At 43.6% G+C, this 26,146-nt stretch overlaps 1 protein-coding gene across 2 annotated transcripts in view; it reads right to left on the bottom strand.

Moving 5' to 3' along the window:
- Positions 1 to 301: 301 nt before the first annotated feature.
- Upp2 (uridine phosphorylase 2) overlaps positions 302 to 26,146 on the bottom strand; it is a 35,755-nt gene continuing 9,910 nt past the window's right edge. For both annotated transcript variants that reach the window (XM_028873234.2, XM_037204796.1), the window contains 5 exons: positions 20,359 to 20,517; positions 17,793 to 17,907; positions 14,019 to 14,228; positions 11,803 to 11,949; positions 302 to 1,636 (listed from right to left, as the gene is read on the bottom strand). In XM_028873234.2, the coding sequence (XP_028729067.1) occupies positions 1,464 to 1,636; positions 11,803 to 11,949; positions 14,019 to 14,228; positions 17,793 to 17,907; positions 20,359 to 20,517 (804 nt within the window). In that variant the 3' untranslated portion in view covers positions 302 to 1,463. The remainder of the gene's footprint in view (positions 1,637 to 11,802; positions 11,950 to 14,018; positions 14,229 to 17,792; positions 17,908 to 20,358; positions 20,518 to 26,146) is intronic.

The raw sequence follows: 26,146 nt of genomic DNA, 5'->3' as shown, positions 1-26,146 counted from the left end.
TGGTTTCATTCATCTATTTCTCAGCATCTCCCCTTCTCAAAGCAAAGCAGAAAGCAAACAAGATTTTCAAGGGCAGCCAGATAAAAGTTCAAACCAAAAAAAGCTTATTGAACTGCTTTGAAGTGGTTTCCACTTAAGGAAATAGGAAGTAAAGTAAAAAATCTGGCTAGCGAGGAGATACTCTCCTGCCTCGCCCTTTGCTTTTGTAGTTCAGATGTTCGTGTTTGATGGTCATTTATTGGGAGACCTGGAAAGTTGCGCCCCAAGCATTTCTGCTTCCAAAAGAAGTTCACAACCAAAGCACCTTTTAGGGGATCCTTTATTGCTGCTGCTTAAAAGAGAAAACCATTCTTGTCTCGGGCACTGGCCAGTTCAGACTCAGCTAGCCTGGAGCCTGCTGATTCCAGCAGGGAATCCTGCCTTGTGTGGTCCAGGATCCAAATACTGCATGCATGGTGGGGGTTAAATTTTATTTGTTCCAGAGCCATATAAATATATATACACAACATTACATACTATACAAGTTTGCAAGGCCTCCTCCACTCTTACTGCATCAGTCTCTCCGGTTCCTAAATGTTCAGAAGAACCTTAGAGGGGGGATGAATTCGTGGAGCCTCTGCTGTATGACCTCTTGGGGTCAACCGGGGAGGCATATGTGCAGGCTCTGAACCAAACCTGCCTCGAAGTTACGCAGAGGGATTCTTTCACCATCTTGATTTCGAGTTTCAATTTGGTTAACTAATTCTTCAGTTATCCAGTTCATATTGAAACAACAACAATAAATACAGCTTTCCCATGACATATTTTCTTATAGGAAAAAACGATTGCTAGAAGGTAATTTAGTCACTTCTGATTTCTGAAGAGAAAGGGGCTTTGCATTTGAAAAAAAAAAATGTGTGATCTCAAGCTGTTGCGTTTTGTGAAAATCACAAATGGAGGCATTCAAAAACTTCTAATTCCATTCTGTGTGTGCCCTGAAGTTGTGTAGGGATAGAAAAAAAGCATGGCCATATTTCCCCAAGGATAATTCTTCCATACAGACTAATATTACAATGACACATTTTTGTAAATATTTGGAATGTGCATGATCGGTTTTTGTCACTTGTCCAACACCTAGACGTGCTGACAACATCCTAACACACACTTCTGGATCTGCTTCAGCAAGCAACTGGTAACCATCTCCAAATGGCTGCTCTGTTTTGATGTAAGCTTGATTAATGCTGCATATGAAACTCCAAATGTCACAATTCATGAGTTTAAAATACTAATTATTACAAGGCTTTAGTTAACTGGTTCTAAAAAGGAATTTGAACTTAACTTCACATGGGTATTAAGTTCTCTTACAATAAGTTCAACTTTGAGATAAAGGAGTTCACAAAATCTTTTATGATTTTAGCCCAAGGATGAGGATTGCATAAGAATGTTATAGACAACACACGGCTTCGGCACCACAACTCTATCATCTACCAGCTCACAGGAGATGGGTGGGACATCTGGCTACAAAGTCCAAGCTGTTTTTTGATGAAATTGGAGATTAGGAGCTGTGGCCGTTGCTGGTACTCCACCAGGACATCATGGGACAAATTGATTTGGTCACTCTCGAGTCTGTCAAGAAGTGTCACGCAGACCACGGCAGCTAGTAAAGCAAGCCACATGGTTAGCAATGCAAACAGGCTTATCTGTTCTACAGGATATTAGCCTAAAGCGCTAACATTCACAACATGCACATTTTAAATTGTTCCCCTGTAACGTAGACGTAATCTGCTGTAGCCTCTAGTTTTCTCTATCCTTCCTTCCTTCCTTCTTTCCTTCCTTCCTTCCTTCCTTCCTTCCTTCCTTCCTTCCTTCCTTCCTTCCTTCCTTCCTTCCTTCCTTCCTTCCTGCCTGCCTGCCTTCCTTCACAGACTCATCTAAATCAGCTAATTGAAAATGTTGAGAGCTCTCTTTCCTCTGTGTGTACTAGATTAAGGAAAGCATTATATTCAGAAAAGAACAAGAAAAAAGATCTTTGTATCCAAGGCACACAAACCTCTGGACTTTCAATTGCACTTGCCAGTCAGTGCTGAGAGAAGATGCCTCCTCTTTGAGGATACATCTGAAATGACCTTTATTCCTGGGTGTAGTATATGAATGTGCTTGAGGTGAGTACAATGAACTAACTATGGGATACTGGCAGAAAATACCCACAAAGGTAAACACTGATTCTGATGAACTTTGAGATCTTAAATACATTAGCATTTAATTTTCCAAAGGATGAGGGAAATCTTGTGTTGGAAAACAAAACCATAACAATGTGTGGGAAAGAACACAATATGCTTTAGAAGGCAAAGTTCTCATTTTTTTAACCCAGGGGAAGTATCTTTGATTTGTCCTATTAGGAAGATCCAGACAGAAAAAAAAAATGGATACTCTATCAATTCTTTGTTATCAATTTCATATCAAGTCTCTGATTCCAAGGAATGAGCTTACTTGTGCTGGAATCAGTGTCGAGCACTTAGGATGACCGCAAACAGTGCGGTAATCTCCGTCAGCATCGAAAACTGCATTATTGCAAAGGGGGTCAACTCTGTGGACACTGGCAACCTGGGTGGGCACGGAAATAGAGCTGGGAATACATGGTTCTTGACTCTCTGCTTCAGGCTTCATTGGGGGAATGTGGATTTAGGAAGACGTATGCTGTAATCACAGAGTTCATGCTATCTTTTAAATTTTCACTTTTCATTGATAAGTGATACTTATATATATTTAGAGGTACAGTGAAATATTTCAATAGGTATATGCACTATAGAAAGACTTAGTCAGTCTAACTAAAATGTGCATCCTCTCATACACTTATTTTTCATAATAACAATTAAAATTGACTCATTTAGAAATTTAGACATATAAATTATTATCAACAGTACTCATTAGGACATTAAAATGTATTCCTCTATCTAACTACAACTTTGTGCCCTTTGGCCAACATGTCCACACTTCCTACCCCACCAACCCTCCACTCCCCAGCCTCTTGTAGCCATGATTCTAATCTCTCTTCCTATGAGTAGGAATGGGATTGTACAGGATCACTTGCCATGCTTGGCTTATTTCACTTAGCACGATGTGTGCAGTGTTTATTTGCACTGTCATAAACACCCAAATCTCCTTCTTTATAAGACAGAAGTGTCCCATTTTATGTATGCATCATATTTTGTTCATCCGGTCATCACTAGCAAACACTTCAGTTGCTTTTATAATGGTGGCTGTTGTGAGTGATGCTGTAGTGAATTCTAGTGATGGCATGTCTTCCACATACTGATTTCAAATTTTTAACTTATATATTCAGAGGTGAGATTTTCAGACACTCTGGTAGCTCTGTTTTCAGTCTGAGACCTTTATCCAGTTTCCCAAGATGGTGATGCTGATTCATATCTCTATCACCAGCATAATAGGGGTCCTTTTTTTTAACCTCCTTACTAACACTTGTACTTGTTTGCCTTTCCATAGACAATAGGTGATCAATGATCATTGGGCTACTTGTTTCCCTCCTGTTAAATTCTCTGAATTCCTTATGTATTTTGGATATAAACATCTTACTATTCAACTTGCAAATATTTTCCAGTTCGTGTATTTTTTTGTTCGGTTTAGTACTTGTCACATGCCAGGCATTATGATATCATAATTCAAGCAGCCATGTCATGAACGAGGTAGTATTTTGTTCCCTTAGAAAGATGATGAGATGAAGGCTTAGGTTAAACAAATGGCCCATTATGATGTAACTGCTAAGTAAGTAGTCAGCATCTGCTTCTCTCCTGACCTGCTACATGGTGAACTGTTACTACTTGCCCTGGTCTGCCCATCAAGATGACACTTATAATCATGTAAAAATCAATAGAAATATTCAACTGGAGAATAGTTGGGTATTTCATCACCTAGGACCTTATTTACTCAAAACTCACTCACTTGGTTGTAAAGCAACCTGGCTGGACAGGTAAACGAAGTGGGAGAATGAACATCTTCCTGGCTTTTCAAGTTAATGAGCTGCCAGTCTGTGAAGTGTGATGTGGCTGGCAGATGCAGGGAACATTGAAAGCCCAGCTCCAATCCCTCACTTGGCAGACGGATAAAAGGAAACTGGTGCTCTGTATTCTCCACAGCTCGGGCACCGAGAGGACTGTTTCCCTTGGATTTCAAGGGTAAGGTCAAATCCAGAGAGAGCAAGTAACAGCAATTTTGGCTTTGCTTTCTCCACCCTGGAGAGCCCTAACAAGCTTCACATTATGATCTTGTCACCTAACTATTTCCATGAACAAATAAAAGGGACTAATTACCCAGAACAACCTGTCAAAACGAAGCTTGTAGCTCTGCTGCCATAATCCTTAGATTAGGCATGAAGGGGAGCTCATGGGGCCAGAGGGACACTTAATGACCTAGCTGTCACCAAGAACGTTGCCCGCCACCTGACCCAGGCAGAGTGTAGCGGGAACACACAGGTCGAAGGCAGAGCTTACTGTATCCTGAGCCTTGTCATAATGCCTAGCAATTCTCAGCCCTTTGGTATCATTTATGGCTGCCTAGAGAAGCTGATGAAAGTTGCCACTGTGTCTTTTTCACATAAAAAAAATGACATGTATTTCTATGCACACAAAATATCTGTGGATAATTTTAGGGAACCATCTGTCTAGAGCTCACACAGTAAATCCTTTAGATTGCACGAAGCTCTCTGGTCTGCCGTGTCCGCGGCCTTTCCCTGGTTCAGATCAAACCTCCAGCAAGGTTTTTGCATTAATCAGGGGCAAAGCTAACAGGGCTGGGAGCCAACACCCATGTACACAGCAGAAACCAAAGGAGCTGGCTGTTGGAAAACAGCAAAGGTTAGTGTTACAGCTCCCCACCTGGCTCATCTGTCTGCTTCTCTAATCCCTTCTCCTTATCCCGACTGCAAACCCCACCTCCCCACCCCTCACCCCCGCTTTCTGCCACTCAATCTTCTGTTGTTGAGTGTTTGAGTCTATACAGCCAACACTCTTGTCCTGGTCTGCCTGCTGAGGAAGGCACTAGAATCACAACATCATTGGTCTTAGACTTTTCACTTCCTGTGTCGTCTTTGAGACCTTGATCTCAGGCTGTTGGTGGCCTATCACAAAGCAAGTGGAGAAGTTCACATTCAGAGGGGCCAGCAGGACTGGGATATACAAATAACCAATTCCTATAGGGTCATGTTTCTCAAAACTTGGGCCACCTGCTACCTGTATCCAGAGACCACGGATAATTCAGGTTCTCATGCTACATCCCAGACACCCGGAACCAGAGTGAGGGTGGAGTGAGGGGGTGGGGGAGGTAGTAAATACTTGTAGAAAGCAGATCTTTTTCAATGAACTCTGTGAAAATGACTTTAAAGACTTTCAACTCCATTCCTGAATCAAACCAAGTTATCACGAAGGCACATACCTGGACCCTAATTCTTTCGGTCAACAAAGGCATGCTGAATTTACTGGAAGTGAGCTTCCACAGTACATTCTTTGATTGTCCTGTATCTCTTACAAAAGGGTTATTAAAGATACTTCCTGTGACAGCATAACTGACGAGTTCACTTACTTAGTATTTGGATAAAGTTTAACATTTGAATCAAGTTTTGCCAAAACAAACCAAAAGAGGAAAACACCTCAAATGCTTTCTTTCATTATATAATGAGTGGAAAAACACGACTTGTTTTCATTTCTGCCTAAGAAGCCCAGAGCTCAGTCCAGGTATTTACATTTAGCATTGGATTCCCGGGTAGTGTCTTTGATATTGAGGCCCCTAGGAGTATGTCCACTCACTTACATAACCACCTCTTATTCTTTTCGCCTTGTTTTAAATACTATTTGAATCTCCCTGATCCATTGGGAGCGATCACTAGTATTTTCTCCAATACCGGTGTGCACACATTATTTTTCAGTAGTAACTGCAGTTCGTGACACTGTATGAAGAAAGCAAGAGCCAGGAGGCAGTGACGTCAGATCAATTCCTTCCTTGTTCTTGCTTAGCTGTGTCTCCATAGGCTGCTCAGCTATTCTCTCTAGAGCTGGCTTCATCCTCTCAGAAAAGGATGTCTTTTGGGGCCTCCCAGGCCTCCTGGTTTCTACTGTGGGCCTCACATCATCTTATCAGCAGGAAGACCATGTTGTCATCCCTGAAGAGGCCTAGCAGGGATGCTGGGGCCTTGATCTGCTGGATGCTGGACCATGAAACAAAGATGACTTGGGAAGATAGGCAATGGAATCTGATGCTAGTCCTGGTCCCTGGTCCTGGGGTCACAACAGAGAGGGTATGTTGGCAATGTTGAGACGTTAGGATTAGAATTAAAGTCAGTCCATCAAAAGTATACTGGCTTGGGGCTGGAGAAATGGCTCAGAGGTTAAGAGCACTGACTGCTCTTCCAGAGGTCCTGAGTTCAATTCCCAGCAACCACATGGTGGCTCACAACCATCTGTAATGAGATCTGGTGCCCTCTTCTGGCCTGCAGTCATACATGCTGTATATATAATAAATAAATAAATCTTTAAAAAAAAAAGTATACTGACTTTAGTTCAAAATATGTCCAAGTATTTCAGAGTAAGTTATTTTTTCTTAATCTTGTCTTTGTCAAATTTACAAGCCAAAAAAAAAAAAAACCCAGCTAAATGTTATCATTTAAAATGTTTCATCTCTGAGATGATGGATATGCTAATTAGCCCAATTTGCTCGCTGTACGGGCCATACACATATTGAAACTTGCAGTTATTATTCAAGGAGAAAAGTACTGCAAGGTGTGGTGTGGTGACACTCATCTGAAACTACAGAATTCTGGAGGCTGAGGCAAGCAGTCAAGACCAGCCTGAGCCCTATGACATCACCTCACCATCACCCCGGCAAACAAAGTGATGAATTACCTACTTATTTACACCAGACTTTTCGGATGTGAAAGTTGAATTGTCGTGGCAAAATCTTGGCTATGCCCTACTACTCAGTGCCCGAGTGAGTTCTCGTTTGATTCCTGCACTTACTCTTGGGACCACCCAGTCCTTATGGTCTGCTAGCTGAAGTATGACAATGATCTGTTGTTCACAGTGTCTGCAGCACAAAACTGGTCTCGGATTTTGAATGGTGCGCATGTGGGTTCTCTGGTCCAGAGACCCCAGCCTTGTGTTTTTATGGAAAGGCTGCTGCCAGAAGCAGCAGTGTTCCTGGAGCAAATGGCCTGCGTCACACAGAGCTGAGGTGAAATTCCAGAGAAGGCGGGACAGTTAACAAACCCCGAGCTACTGTTTCTCTTGTGAAGGTATGGAGAGCTGCAAGCGGTTACCAAATACCCTTGTGGAACAATTTTTCAAAAACCTGATTTACTTCTGTTTGGGGATTAAGAAATACTACAGCTACAAACCCAAAATAACCATTAATTTTGTGGTAACATCTTTTGGGCTTTATCAATGGTCACCATGCAGGTCCCAGACACCAAGATTCTTCATTGCTGGGAACACCCACCAAAGAATTTAAAAAACTGAAGATTAGTTTCTGTTTCCTTTTATCGAACAGTTTCAAAGCAATTCTCTAAAGAATGAAGACCTCCCTAAGTTACAAGTAGCTGTCAAAAGAAATAACATGGAATTATTCCTTTACTCTAAAGAAAAGCCACTGTGATTTGCAGACAACTAAAGGCATTGAGAAGAACTTGAGCAGAGCCTAATCTTAGGCAAATATTAGATTTTATATATTGCTGTGCAATCTTGTGTCAAAACGCAGTTCTGTCTTTAAAAAACTGGAGGATGGCTGAATATATTTATCACAAGTTCACAACCCAAGAGGGTGACATAAATTTCCCTTTAAGAGAGGGACAGATATGCCCCGGATGCATCGACTCAGCATCCTGTTGATTTTCTGTTGTCCGCTTTTGCATTATTCTGAAGGCACAGCTTTCTGATACTGGGTGATTTGAAGTCCACTGTCTCCTTACTTGAATCTTTGTTAAGGTGGCACTGGATCCCTGTTCCACTTGTCTGGGACAATGAACAAAAGAGCAGCAGTGACAGATGGGTTTGGGTGGCCCTATTCCAGGCCACCTACAAATAACAGCAGATTCCGGGACTGCAGGTTTACATAAATCTAACAGCAAAGGGAACTCTTGGCTCCCATCCTTCAAACAGCTCTGCACTGCTGATGTGACTCGTGAATGGAGGGTCTGGCTTTCCATGGCCATTTTCCAAGGTCAAGTAGAGTCTCATTGTCATTCTTTATATTCACTCACTCAGCAGATATTTATTGAGTTCCCATGCGGCAGACATTATTCTAGGTGTTGGGCAACAGAGCAATGACAAAGTCCTCGTTCTTCTGGTGCTGCATCACAGCAGAGAGAATGAATGTCACCTTTATGCACGGTACTGATTTGTTTTTGTCACTTGAAACAAACTAGAGTCAGCTGGGAAGAGGGACCCTCTGTCGAGGAATCGTCTCCATCACATTGGCCTATGGTAGGCCTGTGTGGCATTTTCTTGATTAATTATTGATGTGGGAGGATCCAGCTCACTGGGGGCAGTACCATCCATAAGCAGGTGGTCCTGGGTTGGATAAGAAAGCAGGCTGAGCAAGCCATGGAGAGCCAGCCAGTGAGCATCACAGGGCTTGACTTCCCTCCGTGATGGACTGTGATGTGGAAGTGTAAACCAAATAAACCTTTTCCTCCCCAAGTTGCTTTTCATTAGAATGTGTATCACAGCAACAGAAAGCAAATTAGAGCATGTATTAATCTAAAGCAATGCATAAGTTAATATATAAGCAAGCCAGAAATACAGCTAATAGTGTTGAATATGCAACAGAGAAGTGAAAGAAATGATCTAAATATGAGTCATTGGGCTTGGGTACACATACAATGGTCCCCTGGGAGGCCAAGTCTCACATTCATTGTGAAGATAAGTGGTGAGTTACAGGGAGGGACACAAGCCCTCCCTGGGCCAGGCAGATGCAGAAATCATCCGTTTCTGCTGGGGTTCCAACTCTGCCACTGAATCCTCTGAGTTAGAACTGTGGCTCCTAAATTAAGAGCCATGTTAATGCATGGTATTACCCCAAGGAAGAAACTCTGTATCTGTTCTCACATGGTTGTGAATTCCCGTTGGTTGTTCAGTTGGCTTGTGAATATAAAGACAGAAAGGGCCATGTAAAAAGACAGAGAAGGCAACCACGGGACTAGGGTGGGCTGGGCTGGTAGTAACTGTGGAGCAGAGTCAATGTCTTGAGAGCCAGAAGCCCATGGGTTCTGGGCTCTGGGGTCAGGTGAGACTTCTCCATGCTACTTGCCATTCATGTCCTTCCTGGTTTTCTGCTAGAGCAGCAGCCTGTGAATGCACCCGCAGCCCTTCCCCCAAAGCTTTCCTGGCTCACAGAGTGGGTTGGTAAATGCACTAAAGTAAAGAAGCGCTGCGTGACAGTATCGAAGCTTCACCCCTGGGAAGGGGTGATGGAGGAAACATTATGAAGTGGCCATGAAACGTGGTGACATGATAGCAATCTGTACATGGGCCTTTCGTCCGGCCCTTGATAGTTGATCTTCCACAGCCAACATACCAGAAATCCACTTTTTCAAACAGTGATGTCTTGGGGAGATGAGCAGCCCCCACGACCGTGAAGAAATTTGGACAGTAATCCCTGGATGAACTACAGAATTGAAGAGCTGCAGAGCTGCGGATGAAGCATGTTGACAGCCAAAAGAGGTCTGCATGATGAAAGGGAGGCTGCAGCAGTGTCTAGGAAGAGGGAGACCTGCAGGGACGCTGACACTAGAAGCCAGAAACTTCAGCAGCAGCAGAGATAACAACGATGCAGAAAGAGAGAGGGAGGCAGGTTATGAAGGAGGGCTATCTGCGAGTGGAGGGAGAGCAAGCTCATGAAATCGGCAGCGAGGACAAAAAGGCTCTCGAGAGGAGAGCTTCCCTCAGGTCTCTGCAGGAGTCTCAACAGACAAAGACAGATGCCCAGGATTCACAAGACGACAGTGTTCCCTGGGGGCCAGTAGACAGCTTTTGCAAAAAGAACTCAGGGTCTTCACCACACTTCCACCTGGCAGCCTGTTGGCTTAGCATTTTACGTTGGACTATATTGGTTACCAAAATCTGCTCATTTACATATTTGCAGAGATATGAGTTAAGTGGTTACTTGTTTCCATAATAAAGAAACCCCAGAAGGCCTCTCTAGGAGTAAAAATCTTCTGCATTGCTGCTCAAGTGAGGTCAAACTGCCCTGCTCTTGCTAATTTGTTTAGGGGAAAGCAGGGGCAATGGTTTCTCTGAAAATGAGCTTTCTCGATGAGCGTAAATCGGGTGGGCTGGCGTCTGGGAAGATGGCTCAGTGGTTAAAGCCCTTGCTGTGTGAACCTGACTAATGCCTGGTAAACGTGTAGCCCCACCTGTAATTCACATGAAAGTGGAACAATGAAAAAGCACAAGGAAGAATCTGTGGTTTTTTACCCATGTAGTACCGGGATTGTCATGTACATGTATTCTGAGGTAAGAGTGGTTAGGGAGAAACTTAATTTCTTAATTAATCTCCTTATAGAATCTCTTTTCTTCCAAAGTCCATTGTCAGAAATGTCACCACATGTACAGTGTTTATAACGTGAATATGAAAATGTATTGACTATAAGAACAAATGTTAGAATTCAGGGGTTTTTTTTTTTGTGTGTGAAGTTTTTAACCTCTGGACAGCAGAGACTATATTCTGTGACATCACTGATCCTCTTTGGAGTCTTCCTCATGTTCCTAACTTTTAACTTAGGTCTCATCCTGGCTGTGTTTATGCTTCTTGCATCTCATCAACTGTATTCGCTTCAAATGCCATCTTTACACCATCAACATAGAAGTTTACCTCTCCAGTCCAAACGATGCCACCAAATCCTCACCTAAACATGTTCTGTCCCTGTTGAGACAAGCTCACTCTTTTAATTATCCCTAGGGTTGGCCTGTCTCCTGAAACCCACACTGAACTGTCAGCCGCTCTTGCTGGGTTTCTCTTTTGAACCCGGGCAGAGCCTGACTGCATCTCACTGCCCTGCACTATCACCTTGGCCTTGAAGCTTTGCTGGAAGCTGCTCCAGCCTTTTTACTCCTCATCTCGCTTCCGCTCTGGCCCCACTAGCTTCTACCCAACTCGGAATCCAGAGAAAGTCTATCCAAACTTCTCTACTCAGAGTTCCCCGGCGCCTCCCCATTTCCAGACAGAAAGTCAAAGTTTCAGCAGTGATCACACAACCTGGCCGTCTCCCCCACATCTCCCACCTCCCATCATCCCTCCCGGCGCTTGCCTCCACCTGTTCTGCAGCACACCTGCGTGCTCCTGCTATATTTAGCTTTCCATTTACACTTTCCGAGCGAGCTTCCCAGGTTCCTGTGTGGCCTTTCCCAAATGGTACCTTCTCCTCCTACCTTTTCCTGACCATGCTAGTTAAAATTATGACTGATTGACTATTTTAGGCACCTCTCATTTGCATCCTGTCCTAACAAATTCACTTATGATAGAAAATAGCAGCCACTACCAAGATAGAGAACAATGAACTTGCAGTTGAGTCCTTAGCTACATCATCACCCAGCACATGCCCTCAAAATTCTGATTCTTGAGCTTTGTTTCCTCATGATGGGAGCAATGTCCTACCTGCTCACAATGAACTATGAGATAATGTATATCATGAATAATTTTAAGGCATGCATTCAACACAAAATAAAATATATCTGGGCCCCCTTTCCTTCTCCTGAAGAATGAACATAAGACGCCTTTGTGAAAGAGGAGAGGGGTCCTTGGCATTCACAAGAAGCTTACCTCTCAGACCACACAGTTCACACATGGCTGCGAACACCGTCGACTCCATCTCGATGTTCCTGACGCCAGCTTTGTGTGCTCTCCTCAAGTAGTCTAGCTTTTTTTCTTGCGAAAAGGAACATAACGCTCCATCTAGGCGGCCCTGGCCTGAAAAAGGACGGAGTGACTTAGTGGCTGATGTCTCACCTCAGCGGCAGGGGCATCATCAGGAGACTGTCCAAGGGGGCAGTGCTCTGCATCTGTCTCCACCTCTTGAGTGGTGGTCCTCTGGGGAGTTAACCTGGCTGCTGAATCTTTCTTCCAAAGGACTGTAGAGCGTGGCTGCACCTGGCTCAAATCTCACAGAAAGGGTGGAATGTCTGTACAGGAAGGATTGCCCCAGTTCTGAAGGACAGTGGGGACATCAGGAATAGGGTGAGGGAGGTCACAGAGGAAGTTGTCCTCTGAGGAGAAACTCACTTCCCCAGTAACGGGAAACAGGCCAGGTGGAGACACGGGGTGGTGATGGTGGGGGCTTCATACCTCAGCGACACTCCTCAGGGAAATGATTTGGACCCTGCCACTCTCCATAGCCCCACCAGGGCCAGTCACAGGCAATTGGTGTGTCCTTTGTCCCTGGCACACCTCTCAGGCTTCATGATAACCCTTCATTGAGTTTTCCCTTCCAGATTGTTCCTATTATTTCTGGTTTACTTAACTTCAGATTTTACCGGTTGACCAGTGGGGACAGAAGGAGGTGGAGAAGAGTTGGATGTTACCTACCTCCCCCCACCCCTGCCACTGTGTGTGCATCCCAGCTGTTCCCACCCAGCAGTACCCGGATGGAAGCCAGTTGCCATCGATCACTCGACAGTCCTGCCTGAATCCTTTTATCTCCTTAGCTCCTGTTCTCTGTGGCTTCTCTCCTGTCAGGCAGCTCTTCCCTGTCCCTTCTGTCCTCTTTGGTGCTGCCTGCCAACACTCCTAACAGTGTTATTTAGGTTGAGTCAAACCCACATGGCCCAGAAGCCAGGGGTAATGCCAATGGGAGGGTCTGCCTAGACCAATCGGAGTTGCCTCACTTCGCCTACTGTAAGTAGCCCCAGATGTTGGCCAGGGCTGTCCAGGGATGTCACATAGATAATATTTTGTACTTCTTAATGCTACTTTATGTCATGTCAAGAAGCAAGACAGCTGAATTTTCATACGAGAAGCTCCAGAAATTACAAACGTTGGCAAAATAATTCGCATTTGAAACAGTACCTCACGGGCCAATGGAAGCACCGACCCCGCCTGGCTTCTGCTTATGATCTGTGACTTGAACATGTGGGTGAGTGACCCTCTAAATGAAGGGCCTGAGAATCAGTGTCCTAGAACAGTCTCAATCTGTCCATGTGCCACCCTGTCTGGTGTATAAACACTTCAAACACTTTTACTGACCTGAGCAAATGCAGACAGAATAACACCTATCCCCATGCATGGCTTTTAGATTCTTAAATATATAAACTGTGACCTAGAGAAAAGTAAAAGAAATTGCTAGTGTAATCTTAAGATTAACTATGATTATTCTATGAACAAAACTACAGCGCAAGGTTTGCTGAAAGCCCAGCGTGTACTGTGATAACCAGGGCAATGTAGATTCTTCCGTAATGAGCAGTCTGTCCTTGGAGGTTGTGGTGTCTTGCTTCTCTTTTGCCTTGCCCCTCATCCCTTGGAACAAGAGTTGCTATTTGGCAATGGCCTTCGACTTAACTCTAAACTAGGTGTGGAGACCCTTTACTCTTGGCTGTGGGATACAGGCTCCGCTCTGAGAGCGCCACCTCCCCACAGGATCTGTTTAATCGAACCTTTCTCCCCATTTCCTGCTCTTATTCCTTGCCTGAGGTTCAGGTGAAGGACAGAAGCATAGAGCTGGCATACTCTTCTGTCTTAGAGTCAACAATTTAAGTAAAAGTCACAAGCGGAGAGAAGATGCTGTCAATATCACTAAGTTGCATTTTAGAATCCCAACTGATAGAGGGTTAAACCCATCTTGATATAAACTCATCTGCATGTTTCTCAGCTGCTTACAAAGCCCTCGTGTTGCTACACTTTAGGAAGCAACATGGCTATTTGCTTCCCCCTTGAAGATCCACACTATTAATTTGCTAGCCTGCAGTTTTAATATAAATTGTGGGTTTGTGTAACAAGCTGCTGGTGTTTTTCTGCTGCCTTCATGGTGTGGAAAGGATTCTCACCTTCATAGAAATCGTTGGTACACATCGTGTGTCCAATGAGGGTCGGGAAGTTGGGGATCTCTCTGCTACAGTTGAGCAAATCAGCAGCCAGCTCCTTGTCAAGTTCAGTGCTTCGGGTCACCACGTTGTCCAAGATGATCTGCTCAAACCGAGGCTTGAAGAAAGGATCTACAGCCGTGTCTGTTATTACAACAGACCCCGGGGCAATCCCTGCAACGGGGAATAAAGGGACCCCAGAAGATTGCTCAGAGTTGACTTCTGTGACATGTAGGATGTAACCTGTTCTGTCAACAGTAATTAATGCTGCTTGTTAATGACTCCCCTGCTTTCATCTTTCAAAACATTTTTTTTTTCTGAGTGCAATCAAATAACCATTAGGATAGGCATTTTCATTGGCTGTCTGTCCAGATTCGCATTTACAGTGTGGTGGGGTTTAGATTTCAAGACAAACATGACTCTTGGACATGCAAATTACTGCCAGGCTTTGGGCTCAAATTTGAATAAATTAGGCCAGGAATAAAGTCAATGAGCCTGCCAGCAAGTAGCTTTCATAAAGTGATGTGACTTCTTGATATTTAATCTTCCTGCAGACTCCTCCATTACTATCATTTCTTGGCCGCTCTCTCCTCTCTTCCTTCAGATTCTCATCACAGACCCTCCTTTTTCTCCTGACTCTATGCAAATTAGGTCTCTTGGCTGACCTTCCATTGGTGAGAATCTGGCTTGCTCAAGGGGCCTGGACCCGCTGAGATGCCATTTGCTGCCCACTCTCCCTGCCTGGGTACATTCTTGTTCTCCCAACTCTCTTTCATTACACTGACGCCCGTGTTCCTCGGCTGTCCTCTGGGGTCACTCCCTTCCGAAAGTCTGAGCCACGGAGGGAGAATCAATGAAATAAGCATAAATAAGTAAAAGGGAACAAATACAGACAAAACAAATACAGTTTTCTGGGACCTTCCAGGACCCAGCTTTTGATTTACCCTGATTTCTACTGACAACCTGAGGAAGAAGGTGTGTCTAGATGGTACCTTGAGCAGTCTCTGAACACTCATCATTTGTTTGTCTCATTCTCTAATGGAATACCAGCTGTATCTAGTCAAGAACAGTGTTGGTTCATCGCTCTCTCCCCAGGTCTGGTGCTGAACCTCTCTTTCCCCGCATGAGTATTCAGTAGGAATCTGGTCAGTGAGGATACGCTTCTGTAAAGATGGCACACAACACAGGCCTGCAAACTCTGGTCCACAGGCCACATGCCACCTGTCTTAGTAAAGGAAGCTTTGTTGCATCGTGATCCCACATTCATTTATATACCATCCTTGCTGTATCTGAGGTATTAAGATGTGGCATTAAGAAGTCGCAACAGGAAGTACACAGTTTGCAAAGCCTGGTACTTTTATTATCTGGCACTTTACAGGAAATGTTTTAACCACCCTGGATATGGAGTACAGACCCACGCTAGTTCAGTAAGTTCCAATATGACAAACTAGATTTAATTACAGAACACTTTAAATTTCTATCTAGAGAATAATAAAGATACCCTGACAAAAGCAGAGAGACCAGGTTTATGAGGTTTACAACTGCAGGTTAGAATCCACCATTGTGAGGAAGTTAAGGCAGGAAGAAGCAGCAGCCAGTATCATGCCCAGTCCGAAGCAGGGGGAAATTGAGTGCACATGGACCTGCTTGCTGTGCTCAATCCCATTCCCCTACACTTACACAATTCAGGACACCTACCTAAGGTCACAACCCACCGATGAAGCTGATCAAGACATTCTCCAAACAGATACACCCCCCAGGCCAACCCAAGGGAGGCAATCCCTCTCTGAGACTCTTCCCAGGGGATGCTGGGTTGTGTCGAGTTGACAGTTGAAGCTGAACATCACAGTAGCCTTGAAAATACAGCTCTGATTGGTCAGATACATTTTAAGTAAGCCAAGCAAGGGACTCTACATTGTTTAGAATGTCCTGAGACATTGAAAAGGAAGTTGAAAATGTGTTTCCTCACACTGTCTTAACAAGTAGCTGTATTGAAGAGGCATTTATAGCATTTTTGGACAAAAATGCTTTTCAATGGTGTATCTTTCCCTTATCAAAGTATTTCTCAGTTAAGGAATTATTGTATCAGTAAAAGAATAAGTAATATCTGCATTTTCCATCTTCAAATACAGTGTTGCTTCAAATAAAGCAGATGAACCTTAGTTAGAGCATTAGTAATGAAGATGCAACTCTGAAATGAAGCTGTTTGCATCTGTACAATGGTTTAATTTGCCTCTGTTTCCAGGCCTCCATCGTGATGTTGGTACCATCTTGTTGTAGTCTGTACCAGGCTATCATGAAACACGAGACCATGATCATGATTTGGATGGTCACTGGAGTGACTTGCTGGAGACTCATTCATGTCAAGTGGCAGTTGCAGCAGTCAGGAGGACAGAATGTGTATCCCACAGACCAAGAATTACAAGCAGCCTTAATAATGGTATCCATGCCTTTGCCAGGCATGCTGTTCCCTAAAACTGATTATTTGGGGTGCTGTTGAATAAACCACTGTCTAAAAGGATGTCTAATCAACACTGATTGCTTACCTTCTCCATTTCCATTCTCAAGAGCACCATAAATGGGTTTTTTGTCCACATACAAGGGGCCTTGGCTGACTTTTTTCTGAGATTATGGCTCTGGAAAGGCTGTGGTCCTTTTTAACTTGCTTGATCTTAGTGAGAGGCATCTGTGAAGCATGCCACTTCTCTAGTCCTTTGAGGCTTTTTGAGATCTCTTCTTGCTCCAAAATGCTTACTGGAGCAATGCTAAGGGGTTTGTCTTTTAAAAGCTCCCTCACTATTATGTAACCATGTAGTCCTGCCACTCTGTCTACCAAACCTTTCCATTTAGAATGGTGTGTCTGCATTTGCATGTCCTGACATGGTAAAATGACATCCTGACAAGATCTGCTTCTTAAGGAATGACAGAAGTGAGGCAGGGAGGCTCTTGGATGAACTTAAGTAGCCACAGACCTTCCCTGAAAGCCCACGTGGTCCTTTTTGCTATGCAGTTGAGTAAAAGACACAATCAAGAAAAGAACAGTAGCCACTAAGAAGAGCCAAAAGTGATATTTTCTTAGTTGCTATAAGGCCTGACCCCTGGCAGATGAAACAGGTGAATCCTTGTCATTTTCTTTACCTGAACATCCTTATTCCTGTCACATAAATTCCTCTGGCTCAAAGTTTTTTGTCAACTTGACTCAAACTGAAGTCACCTGGGAAGAGGGAACCTCAACTGAGGAACACCTTCCATAAGAATGGCCTAGCAGCATCTCACCATGGCCTCAGCTTCAGGTTCTGCCTCCAGGTTCCTGCCTGGAGTTCTTGTCTTGGCTTTCGTCAATGATGGACTGTGAGCTGTAAGCCATATAAGCCCTGTCCTCTGAATGTTGATTGAGGCCACAGTCTTTTATCACAGCAGCAAAGAAACAAACTTCTAGAACATACCATAAAACCATACTTTCTAATAATTCTACTCTTCTTTATATGAACAAAAGTAGAATTATACATATATGAGAGAGAGAGAGAACGAGAGAAGGAGGAGGAGGAAGAGGAGGAGGAAGAGGAAGAGGAGGAGGAGGAGGAGGAGGAGGAGGAGTTAAATCCTCAAGTCTAGTCTCCCAGTACTTTGCAGCCCATCTGGATTTCTGTTGGGCTCTAAATATGTCGGTGTGCTTTGCGTTAACACAGGGATGCATGAAGAATCTCAGGTTTAATGGTAGAAAACAGTCCATCTCACCAATTCCCCCCGACGTTCCGATTCTGATGATGGTGACGTCACAGCAGCGTGCATGGTGGAGTAACTTGATGAGTTCGTGGAGCATGATAGAAATGGAGGGGATGCCCATCCCATGCTGTTGAGAGAGGGGAGAGTCATTATACATCTCACACATGCATAAGTGAGCGGGACTCATTTTTTCTTCTTTACAAGTTAACAGCTCTTGTATACATTTACATAATCATTAAGACTGTGCCAATGCTTGGGAAAACATAAGCCATCTCTAAGTGATGCCTACATGGCATGTTGATGGATATGTCCATCTGTGAGGACTAGAGAGAGGCATCCTGCTGCCAGTTAAACTGAGCCCCTCACTGTCAAGAGCAGAGGTGGGGTGGCGGAGGGCACAGGTGTGCCGGGACGGTGTCAGCTCTCGTCTCCCTGTGAGGTTCTTTTCAGTGAACTCGTGTGAAGAGGGTGCCTCCCCCAAACACAACTGTCATGAAGCTGAGGAAACACAGTTTGGGCAGCCATTCCCCCCGTCTTACTTCACCCTAGTGAGGGAAATAGAGACGAACTTCGTCGTTCAAATGTAGCCTCGCTCGTTTGCTGTTACTTCCATGTGAGTTCAGAAGGACTCTAAGGAGAATGCGGCTTCAATTCCCACTCAGGAGTTTGAAGCATATGTTGAACACATGAATAGGTTTAAATTGCTGTAGATCCTGACTGCAGCCTTGTTTAATTCATTATTTATATCAAAACAATCACAGTCACCAAACTGGGGGTCAATCAACACAGGCTAGAGAATTTAGCCATTTCGGGTGATTCCGTTATGTCTAACAAATCTTCAGAAAGATCTTCCATGCTGTAGCCTGTAGAAACTGGAGCTGCGTTTTAGTAGTGGCTACTTTACTTCTCACATGATGGCGGGGTATTGATCCATGAGCACAGAGACTTTGGAAAACCACTGGAGCTGTGATCTCAATGTTCTCAACCTGCACTCCCTCTCCTTCCTATTACCAAGAATATTAAACTGTGGAAACTGAGGGCCTCTGGGGTCACTGTTGCTTCTCCATTCAATATGCCCTGGTTTCTGAAAGCTCGTGAGCCTCCTGGATCCAGGAATCAAGTCTGTATTGATTTGTGTGCTCAAGATTAACAAGTTTGGGGCCCTGGCGCTGGCTCCGCAGTGATTTAATAAACTAACATTTGCTTCAACTGGAAATTAGAGGCTGAGCTATTATTTCATCTATTAGGTTCCCTGTAAGCCAGTCATTTGTTAACTTTAGGATCAGTATTTATTTTTCACTATGATGACAAAATTATAAATGAATCTTGCTCTTTCTCTCTCCTCTCGCTCTCTCCCAGTATCTACAGGAGATTTGCGGAGAGATCTCTATTGGGAACCCCATGCCTACCTAGTATTCTAAGTAGCTAGCCTTGACCATTTGGGCCGTGTTCCCTGATAGGACACCAGGTTACCTCTGGCTTTGCCTTATGATGAAGCTTTTTCTGATCATTTAGAGTAGTTTCACTTTTTGGATAAATTTTATTTTTTTCTTTTTCCATTTACTGTACAAAATAGAACAAATAATTATAGTTCAAAGGATTTTAACTGAAAAATTAACAGGACAACATCAGAGAACATTTAGCTTCTTCTAAGGCAGATAGTCTATCATTTTTTTTACTTAATTAACAAATTAATAAATTAATAGATTCTGCCATTAGAAACCAAAAAAGGTCTCAGTCACTCTTGGCCTAGAGGGAAGATCAACTTCACCACCACAATGGTATTTTATGTTTTCTTTTGTTACTCAACATTCCCAGTTCTCTTACATTCCATCACTGAGTAATCTGAGGGATCAATGAATCATGACTGCTCCCCAATATAAAGGGCATTTACAACTGAGGTCTTCAGAATTGTCACATCTATGTAGGACTTACTCACTGTCCCCAGCGTATGCCCCTTAAGAGGACTACCATATCCAAATACACACAGACTCAGAGTCTGTGTATGGAGGACTACCTCAGGGAGAGTGAGTGGCTGTGTAAGACGCCCTTCTAAAGGTTTGCCACCGATGGGAACTGCTCTGAGAATCATTCTGCTTTCAGTTCATCTTTAGACAGACTGTGTCCAGAACAGCTATCAGAAAAGCAAGGAGAGCACGTCACAAGAGCTCCGTGGAAATGCACTTGCAGCTTTTTAGCAAGTTTACTCCTGACAAATCCTAACGATACTGAGAATTGGCCTCTATGACAAGCTCAATGTTCCTAAAGCTGGGTAAAGGACAGAAGAAAGAAAATGGCTGGCAAAGGAAGCATGTTAATCAATCAAGAATAGAAAGATGGGTGAGCCTTGAAGACCTTTGTCCTTGCCTCAAATAGTTAAGTAGCAAGTGTAAAGACAAGGGGTGACCCTGCATGTTTGGTCTTGCCCTGAAACCCTTTTCCGGTTGGGTCAATCTCTTCATGTGCATTCCTTGTGTAAGAAATCAAGGCAGAAGTGGGGGGAGAACTATGTCGGGATGGTCCCGGCTTGGGGTCCAGCCTGCAAAGGCTGGTTGGCCTGCAGCTTTTCCGTACTTACACTGATGGAGAGCACAGGGCCTGTTTTGAACATGCAGTATCTGTCTGTCCCTGCACAGATGTCTTCAATGTCTTCTCCATCCCCTTCCAACTGGAGTTCCTTGTGCATAAACTGTGCAAATGCTTTCATTCTGTTGGGGCTCCCACCGACGCAGACAAACTGTCAAAGAAGAGAAACAGGTGCCTACCATCATCACTATGATAAGAGCAAGGATCAGCATTCCGTTCTAAAGCTTTTATTTTGTTGTACAGTTAGTTTACTTCTGAGCATGTGTAGACATCCTGGATTGTGTTCAAATTTGGCTCATTCACATCATTAACCTGAAAGACGGTAGCTAAGTCCAATGAGTTATGTACTAACCTAGTGAAGAAAACCATACGTGTTGACATTGTTCAAGGAGGTCTTTCCTGATGGCTGGCATCTTCACCGATATAATCACCCTTGTGGTGGGCACTCACACTACAGATGTTTAGTGCCAAGTACTGATGATGTGGAACATAAGCGAGGGAAAAGCAAAGGGGCAGCTCCCAGTTTCACTGTGTTTTCTGATTGTCTACCCTGACCATAAGCTTTTACTTTAAATGCATTGTGATCACTTCAAGCTTGACAGGACTCATCTCAAGACTTTTCTGCTCTTGACTGAGAAAAACTCACCAGGGGCAGGACTTGTTATTGTAAGTTCAGAACTTGACTGTGGTATTTCATCCACTCCACTAATTTGTTTTTGTGTCTATCTTATTATCTGACTTTAGGGTAGATGTTGCAATCAAAGATTGTCATATCTAATAAAATATGGTGTTCATTGGCAGTTAGGCAAGGTAATACATGCCTACAAGCAGCATTCTGAGGGTTAGAGAATTATGAGTTTGAGAATAGCCTTGACTGCATAGTACATTTGGACTGGACTACATAGTAAGACTCTGTCTCAAAAGAAAATTATAATTGCTCATGTCACAACATGTTGAAGATATATCAACCCCAAGGACAGGAGAATATGCTAGAGAGAGGGGAGAGAGTGGCCTGTTGCTGGCCTACATGAGTAGGCAACCAAGTGAGCACCAGGCAGGTGTCAGAAACAGAGGATGAACGAGTGTTTGAAGCCAGGATGAAGCAGAGCACACAGAAGGTGGTCAGGCAGACAGCTGCTCAGAAATAAAAGCCACGCAGTGTGGTCCAAGTGTGGTGGGATATAGTGTAAGAGATGTGGTGTGTGTTGTGGTGTATACAGTGTAGAGTATGTGGTGTGGTGTATATATGGTGTGGTATAAGAGGTATGGTGTGTAGTATGGTGTAAGAAGTATGGTGTGTGTGGTGTGGTGTATGTAGTATGGTTAAGAGGTGTGGTGTATGTGGTGTGGTGTATGTAGTATGGTTAAGAGGTGTGGTGTATGTGGTGTGGTATAAGAGGTGTGGTATATGCGGTGTGGCATATACAGTGTGGTTTATGGAGTGAAGCCCAGAAAGCAAATGCCAAAAAATGCTGGAAAGCCACAAGGTGGATGTAGTAGGCAAACTTGGCTCATCGTTGATTAAGTAACTTGCTCAGTGAGACATGAAACCATTGTATTCCTCAGGCCATCGTTTTCGGTGCTCTCAGGTTTAATCAGGATGAAGTGGGATTGAATATTAAAAAGGAGCGTGCATGGATGCAGGCACCTTCTCAGTGATCACAAATGTGGACTTCTGCTTTTAATATCAGGTGACACTGCCCCGACCTGCCTTTTGAGATCATGCCTCTCTACTGCAGAATTCAGTAAAGACGAAGTTGACTGAGTTTTCTGGGAGGGAAAAGACATTTAGTGGTGCCTGACTGATATGGGCAGCATTGGGCGGAGGAACCAAGGCAGACTAGCAAGGACCTTCCCAGGACATCTGAAGAATTCCTGAGGCTGTAGAGTGGGCATCCTCCGCTCACGAGATCAACAGAAGTATTGGGTGGTCTGACTGCATGATGCCTCCTGTTTTCACTTAACAATAATTCCTGGGCAGCATAATCACTCTCAATCACAGGACATAATTACTCATTTTGTCTGGGTACTCTGTGTGTCATCTTTTCTGGAATGTCCTGGGAGTTTTTCTGAACAGCGCATGGGAGTCAGCCACCAAGGATATGGACAAGAGAGCAAGGCAGACCATTGTTAAAAGTGAGCTTCGATTACTATTGATTATTTATGGACTTTCCTCCTTTCTTGTTATAAGTAGTTAAGCACTTTCTTGCTATGAGTAAGTCAAACTTTAAGTATAAGGAGGTCCCTTTTTTTATACACAAAATACAGTAGTTTGAAAATAACTTCACTGTGTGGTGCCAGTACATCTAAATTACAACAATTCGGATTGACCATAAAACCAAAACAGATGTTAGAACAGTTTGCGGTTTGTGTTCTGCTTTGAACTGTAGATGTTGCAGTAATCAACAGGAATTTCTGCATATTTCTGAAGACATAAAGATGACAGGTGTGGACAGGAGCAGTTTGGTTCCTGACGCTTACTCCTAAGTCAGACTCACTGAGCATCAGCTGCAGATACAGTGACCAGCTTGGCTGCTTTAATAAGAAGTAACATCCTACTGAAGACCACCGGCCAGCCTCGGCCTCCAGTGACTTATGTTCCAAACAAAATGATCTCCAACCAGGATTTATCAAAGAAGGTAGAAATACATTGGGCAAGAATTAGAAGCATTATAAAAGTATGTTCAGGACTTTGCCTAATGATTTCCAGAACAAACTCACTTTCCAACGTCCTCAGTAGCTTAAAAGATTTTGCTATGCTACATTAATGTAGAGCATAAATGCAGATTATGTCTTTTGTGTATTAAAAAGGACTGTAAACATTTTGAATGCATATTGTGAAGTCTTATGAAGCAATGGTTTTCTATGTTACTTAAAATTCTGAAGATATCATGCATTTCAGAAGCATGGCCCAGAGCTTCCTGAGCTGGGGCTGATCTGAATGGCCGCTATCTGAAGATGAGCATTCATAGTACCAGCAGACACCATGCAAACTTCTAAAGGAGGGGGGTGACCAACAATCCTACCTAGCTATGATGCCCGTGAACCACATCAGTGGCAAGTATGGCATGGTATTAAGGGTACAGTAGTGGTACACATGCCTTGGCAGTTACCAACAGCTCTCTAATTGGACTTAAGGCCCACTGAACAAGAGTGAAAACATTTGTGCTACTGGAAACCCAGCTAACTACTCAGAGCTCAGAAAGTCATAGTTATTGGAGGAGAATCTACAACCACTAATTTACTAAACTAGCAAAATCCCTAACAACAATCTGCAAACATTTGTCCTTATAGCCACCGATAAATGTAGTCTTTACCCATCCTCAAGAAAACTTCTCTTTGCAATAGATGGAGACACTACAGAGAACCACAACCAGTCAAAAGGCAGAGTTGTGGAACCAAGTCCCAGTGGATACATCTACAAAGCATTCCTGTATCTAAGGCTCAGGGAACATTGTAGAGTAGATAGTGGAAAGATCGCAAGAGCCAGAGGATCAGGGAGTTTGTCGGGAGACTGTATCTCCCAGTAACATCAAAAGCTGCACTCATAAAGTCTCACTGACATGACCACCCAAATGTGAGGTGAGCAAGAACAGCACCAATGGGCATGTAAAATGGATGGAGAAAAGCCCATGAGGCCTCAGTCCTACACAAACAACAGGCAACCAAGGAAAGCTGGGAGAAGGAGAGGTGTTTTTCCTCAGGGAAGAGTACCAAATGATTGCCAGTGCAAATAATCAGTCCTAAAAATACATATACAATCAACATTATATGAACTGAACCAGATAATATTAGGAATGTATATGTCTATACATATACATATATGCATGCAATATCAATGAAAATCTGAGGCAATGAATTTGAAGGAAAGTAGAGAGGGCATATGGGAGGGTTTGGAGAGAGGAAAAGAAAGGGAGAAATAAGCCGGGCGGAGGTGGCACACACCTTTAATCCCAGCACTCGGGAGGCAGAGCCAGGCGAATCTTTGTGAGTTCGAGTCCAGCCTGGCCTACAAAGTGAGATCCAGGACAGGCTCCAAAGCTACACAGAAAAACCCTGTCTCAGAAAAAAAAGAAAGGAAGGGAGAAATGTAATTACATTATAGTTTCAAAACTAAAAATAAATGTAAAATGCTTGGATGAATTAGAGGGTGCCAGCTAGTGATTTTTATAAAAGATATCTGTAAAGACATGATAAAATATCTATTTGGATATTGAATTTGAAAAACATCTTTCTAGCACCTCTACCACATTTTTCAATTGTTTCCATCTCCAGTGAGTATGGCAGAGACGGACGAGATACATGCCAAGACTCTTTCCTCTTCTTTCTAGGCTCACAGTTCATGTTGACTTCCCAGGCCCTTTTCCAGGTGGACAAGGCCATATGCCTGAGTTCAAGCCACTAGAATGTGAGCAAAAGGGAAGTGTCCCACTTCCGGCCTAGAGCACAGATGCACCCCACCCCCATCCCACAAGGAGGATGTATTGTACCTACTTCTACCATCTGCTAGATGGAGGTACACACCCAGGAACTGGGCCTCCAGACCAACATTCTGCCTGGCCAGCCATCTGCCAGATGCACCTGCTTGATGCTTGTTATGAATTAAAGGCCAACTTATATTGTATTAGGTCACTGAGAGTATGTAGTACCATGTAGGAAAATCCTTCAAAATATAGGAAAGATCTGAAGGAATGTGGGGGACTGTCAGAGTCATTCAGATTTGTTTTTTCTGCCCATTTGTTTGTTTGTTTAAAACAGGATCCATGTAATCCAGATTGGTTTTGAACTCACTATGAAGGCAAGGTTGGCCTGAACTTTTGACCCACATGCTTACATCTCCCATGTGCTTTGGTTGAAGGCATGCACCACCATACCCAGTTCATTCAGATTTAAATGGTATACCCTACCATCTTCTTTCCCATTGAAGTTCCTATTGATAATAATTATCACCATCTTTTGTGAATTTTTAGGTATTGGTGGGTTATGTCCCTGCCTTGTAGTCAGAATTGCTGACTTGAGACTTAAGGGAGTCAAGAAATGAAACCTACAATGTCCTCACTCTGAGGTAAGAGAGCAGTGGATGAAGGTACATTTCTGAGGAGGTAATCTATAACAAGACAGCTGATTTTTCTTCTGCTCCCAACATTCTGGTTTGGTTATGATTATGATTCTGTTCTGATCCTAAATCTAAACACACTTTTGCCTCTTTTCCTTCAAAATGGGGCTATGCTTGGCGTTGCTCTCTGAAGAGACAAAACTATTTGAAATGGAGCATGTCTGTGATCCAGCTGACTATACTGGTGGGGGGAAGTAGCTAAGTGGTTCTGAGAAGCAGAGTGTGGCTGGAGTGTTGATAGAAACCCAGCCAGGTAGAGAAGTGGGAACATGAAGGCCCAATTTTGAGACCAACAAAGATGAGTCCATATGCACTCAAGTGTTTGCAGACATAATATGTGTGATTCTCATCTCTACAACAAAGTCATCAATCCCATAATTTACCAATAATGAGGAGAGTAACAAATTCAGTGTGTGTGCGCGTGTGTGTGTGCGCGCGCACGTGTATTTCAAGAACCAGAAACCATTTCATCAGGGGAACCTGGGTTTACCCTCAGCTTGTTCAACGTACTGGCTGTGTTGTGCCTTCCACAGATAGATAAATATAACAGGTGGGGCTTTTTGTTGTTGTTTGTTTTTGTTTTGTTTTTCCCCAGAGACAGGGTTTCTCTGTGTGAAAGCCCTGGCTATCCTGGAACTCACTCTTTAGACCAGGCTGGCCTCGA

The sequence above is a fragment of the Peromyscus leucopus genome, chromosome 4 (genome assembly GCF_004664715.2).
Source record: "Peromyscus leucopus breed LL Stock chromosome 4, UCI_PerLeu_2.1, whole genome shotgun sequence".
Classification (NCBI taxonomy): domain Eukaryota; kingdom Metazoa; phylum Chordata; class Mammalia; order Rodentia; family Cricetidae; genus Peromyscus; species Peromyscus leucopus.
Note: the sequence above shows the minus strand (reverse complement) of the source record. Positions and strands in the feature narration are given on the sequence as shown.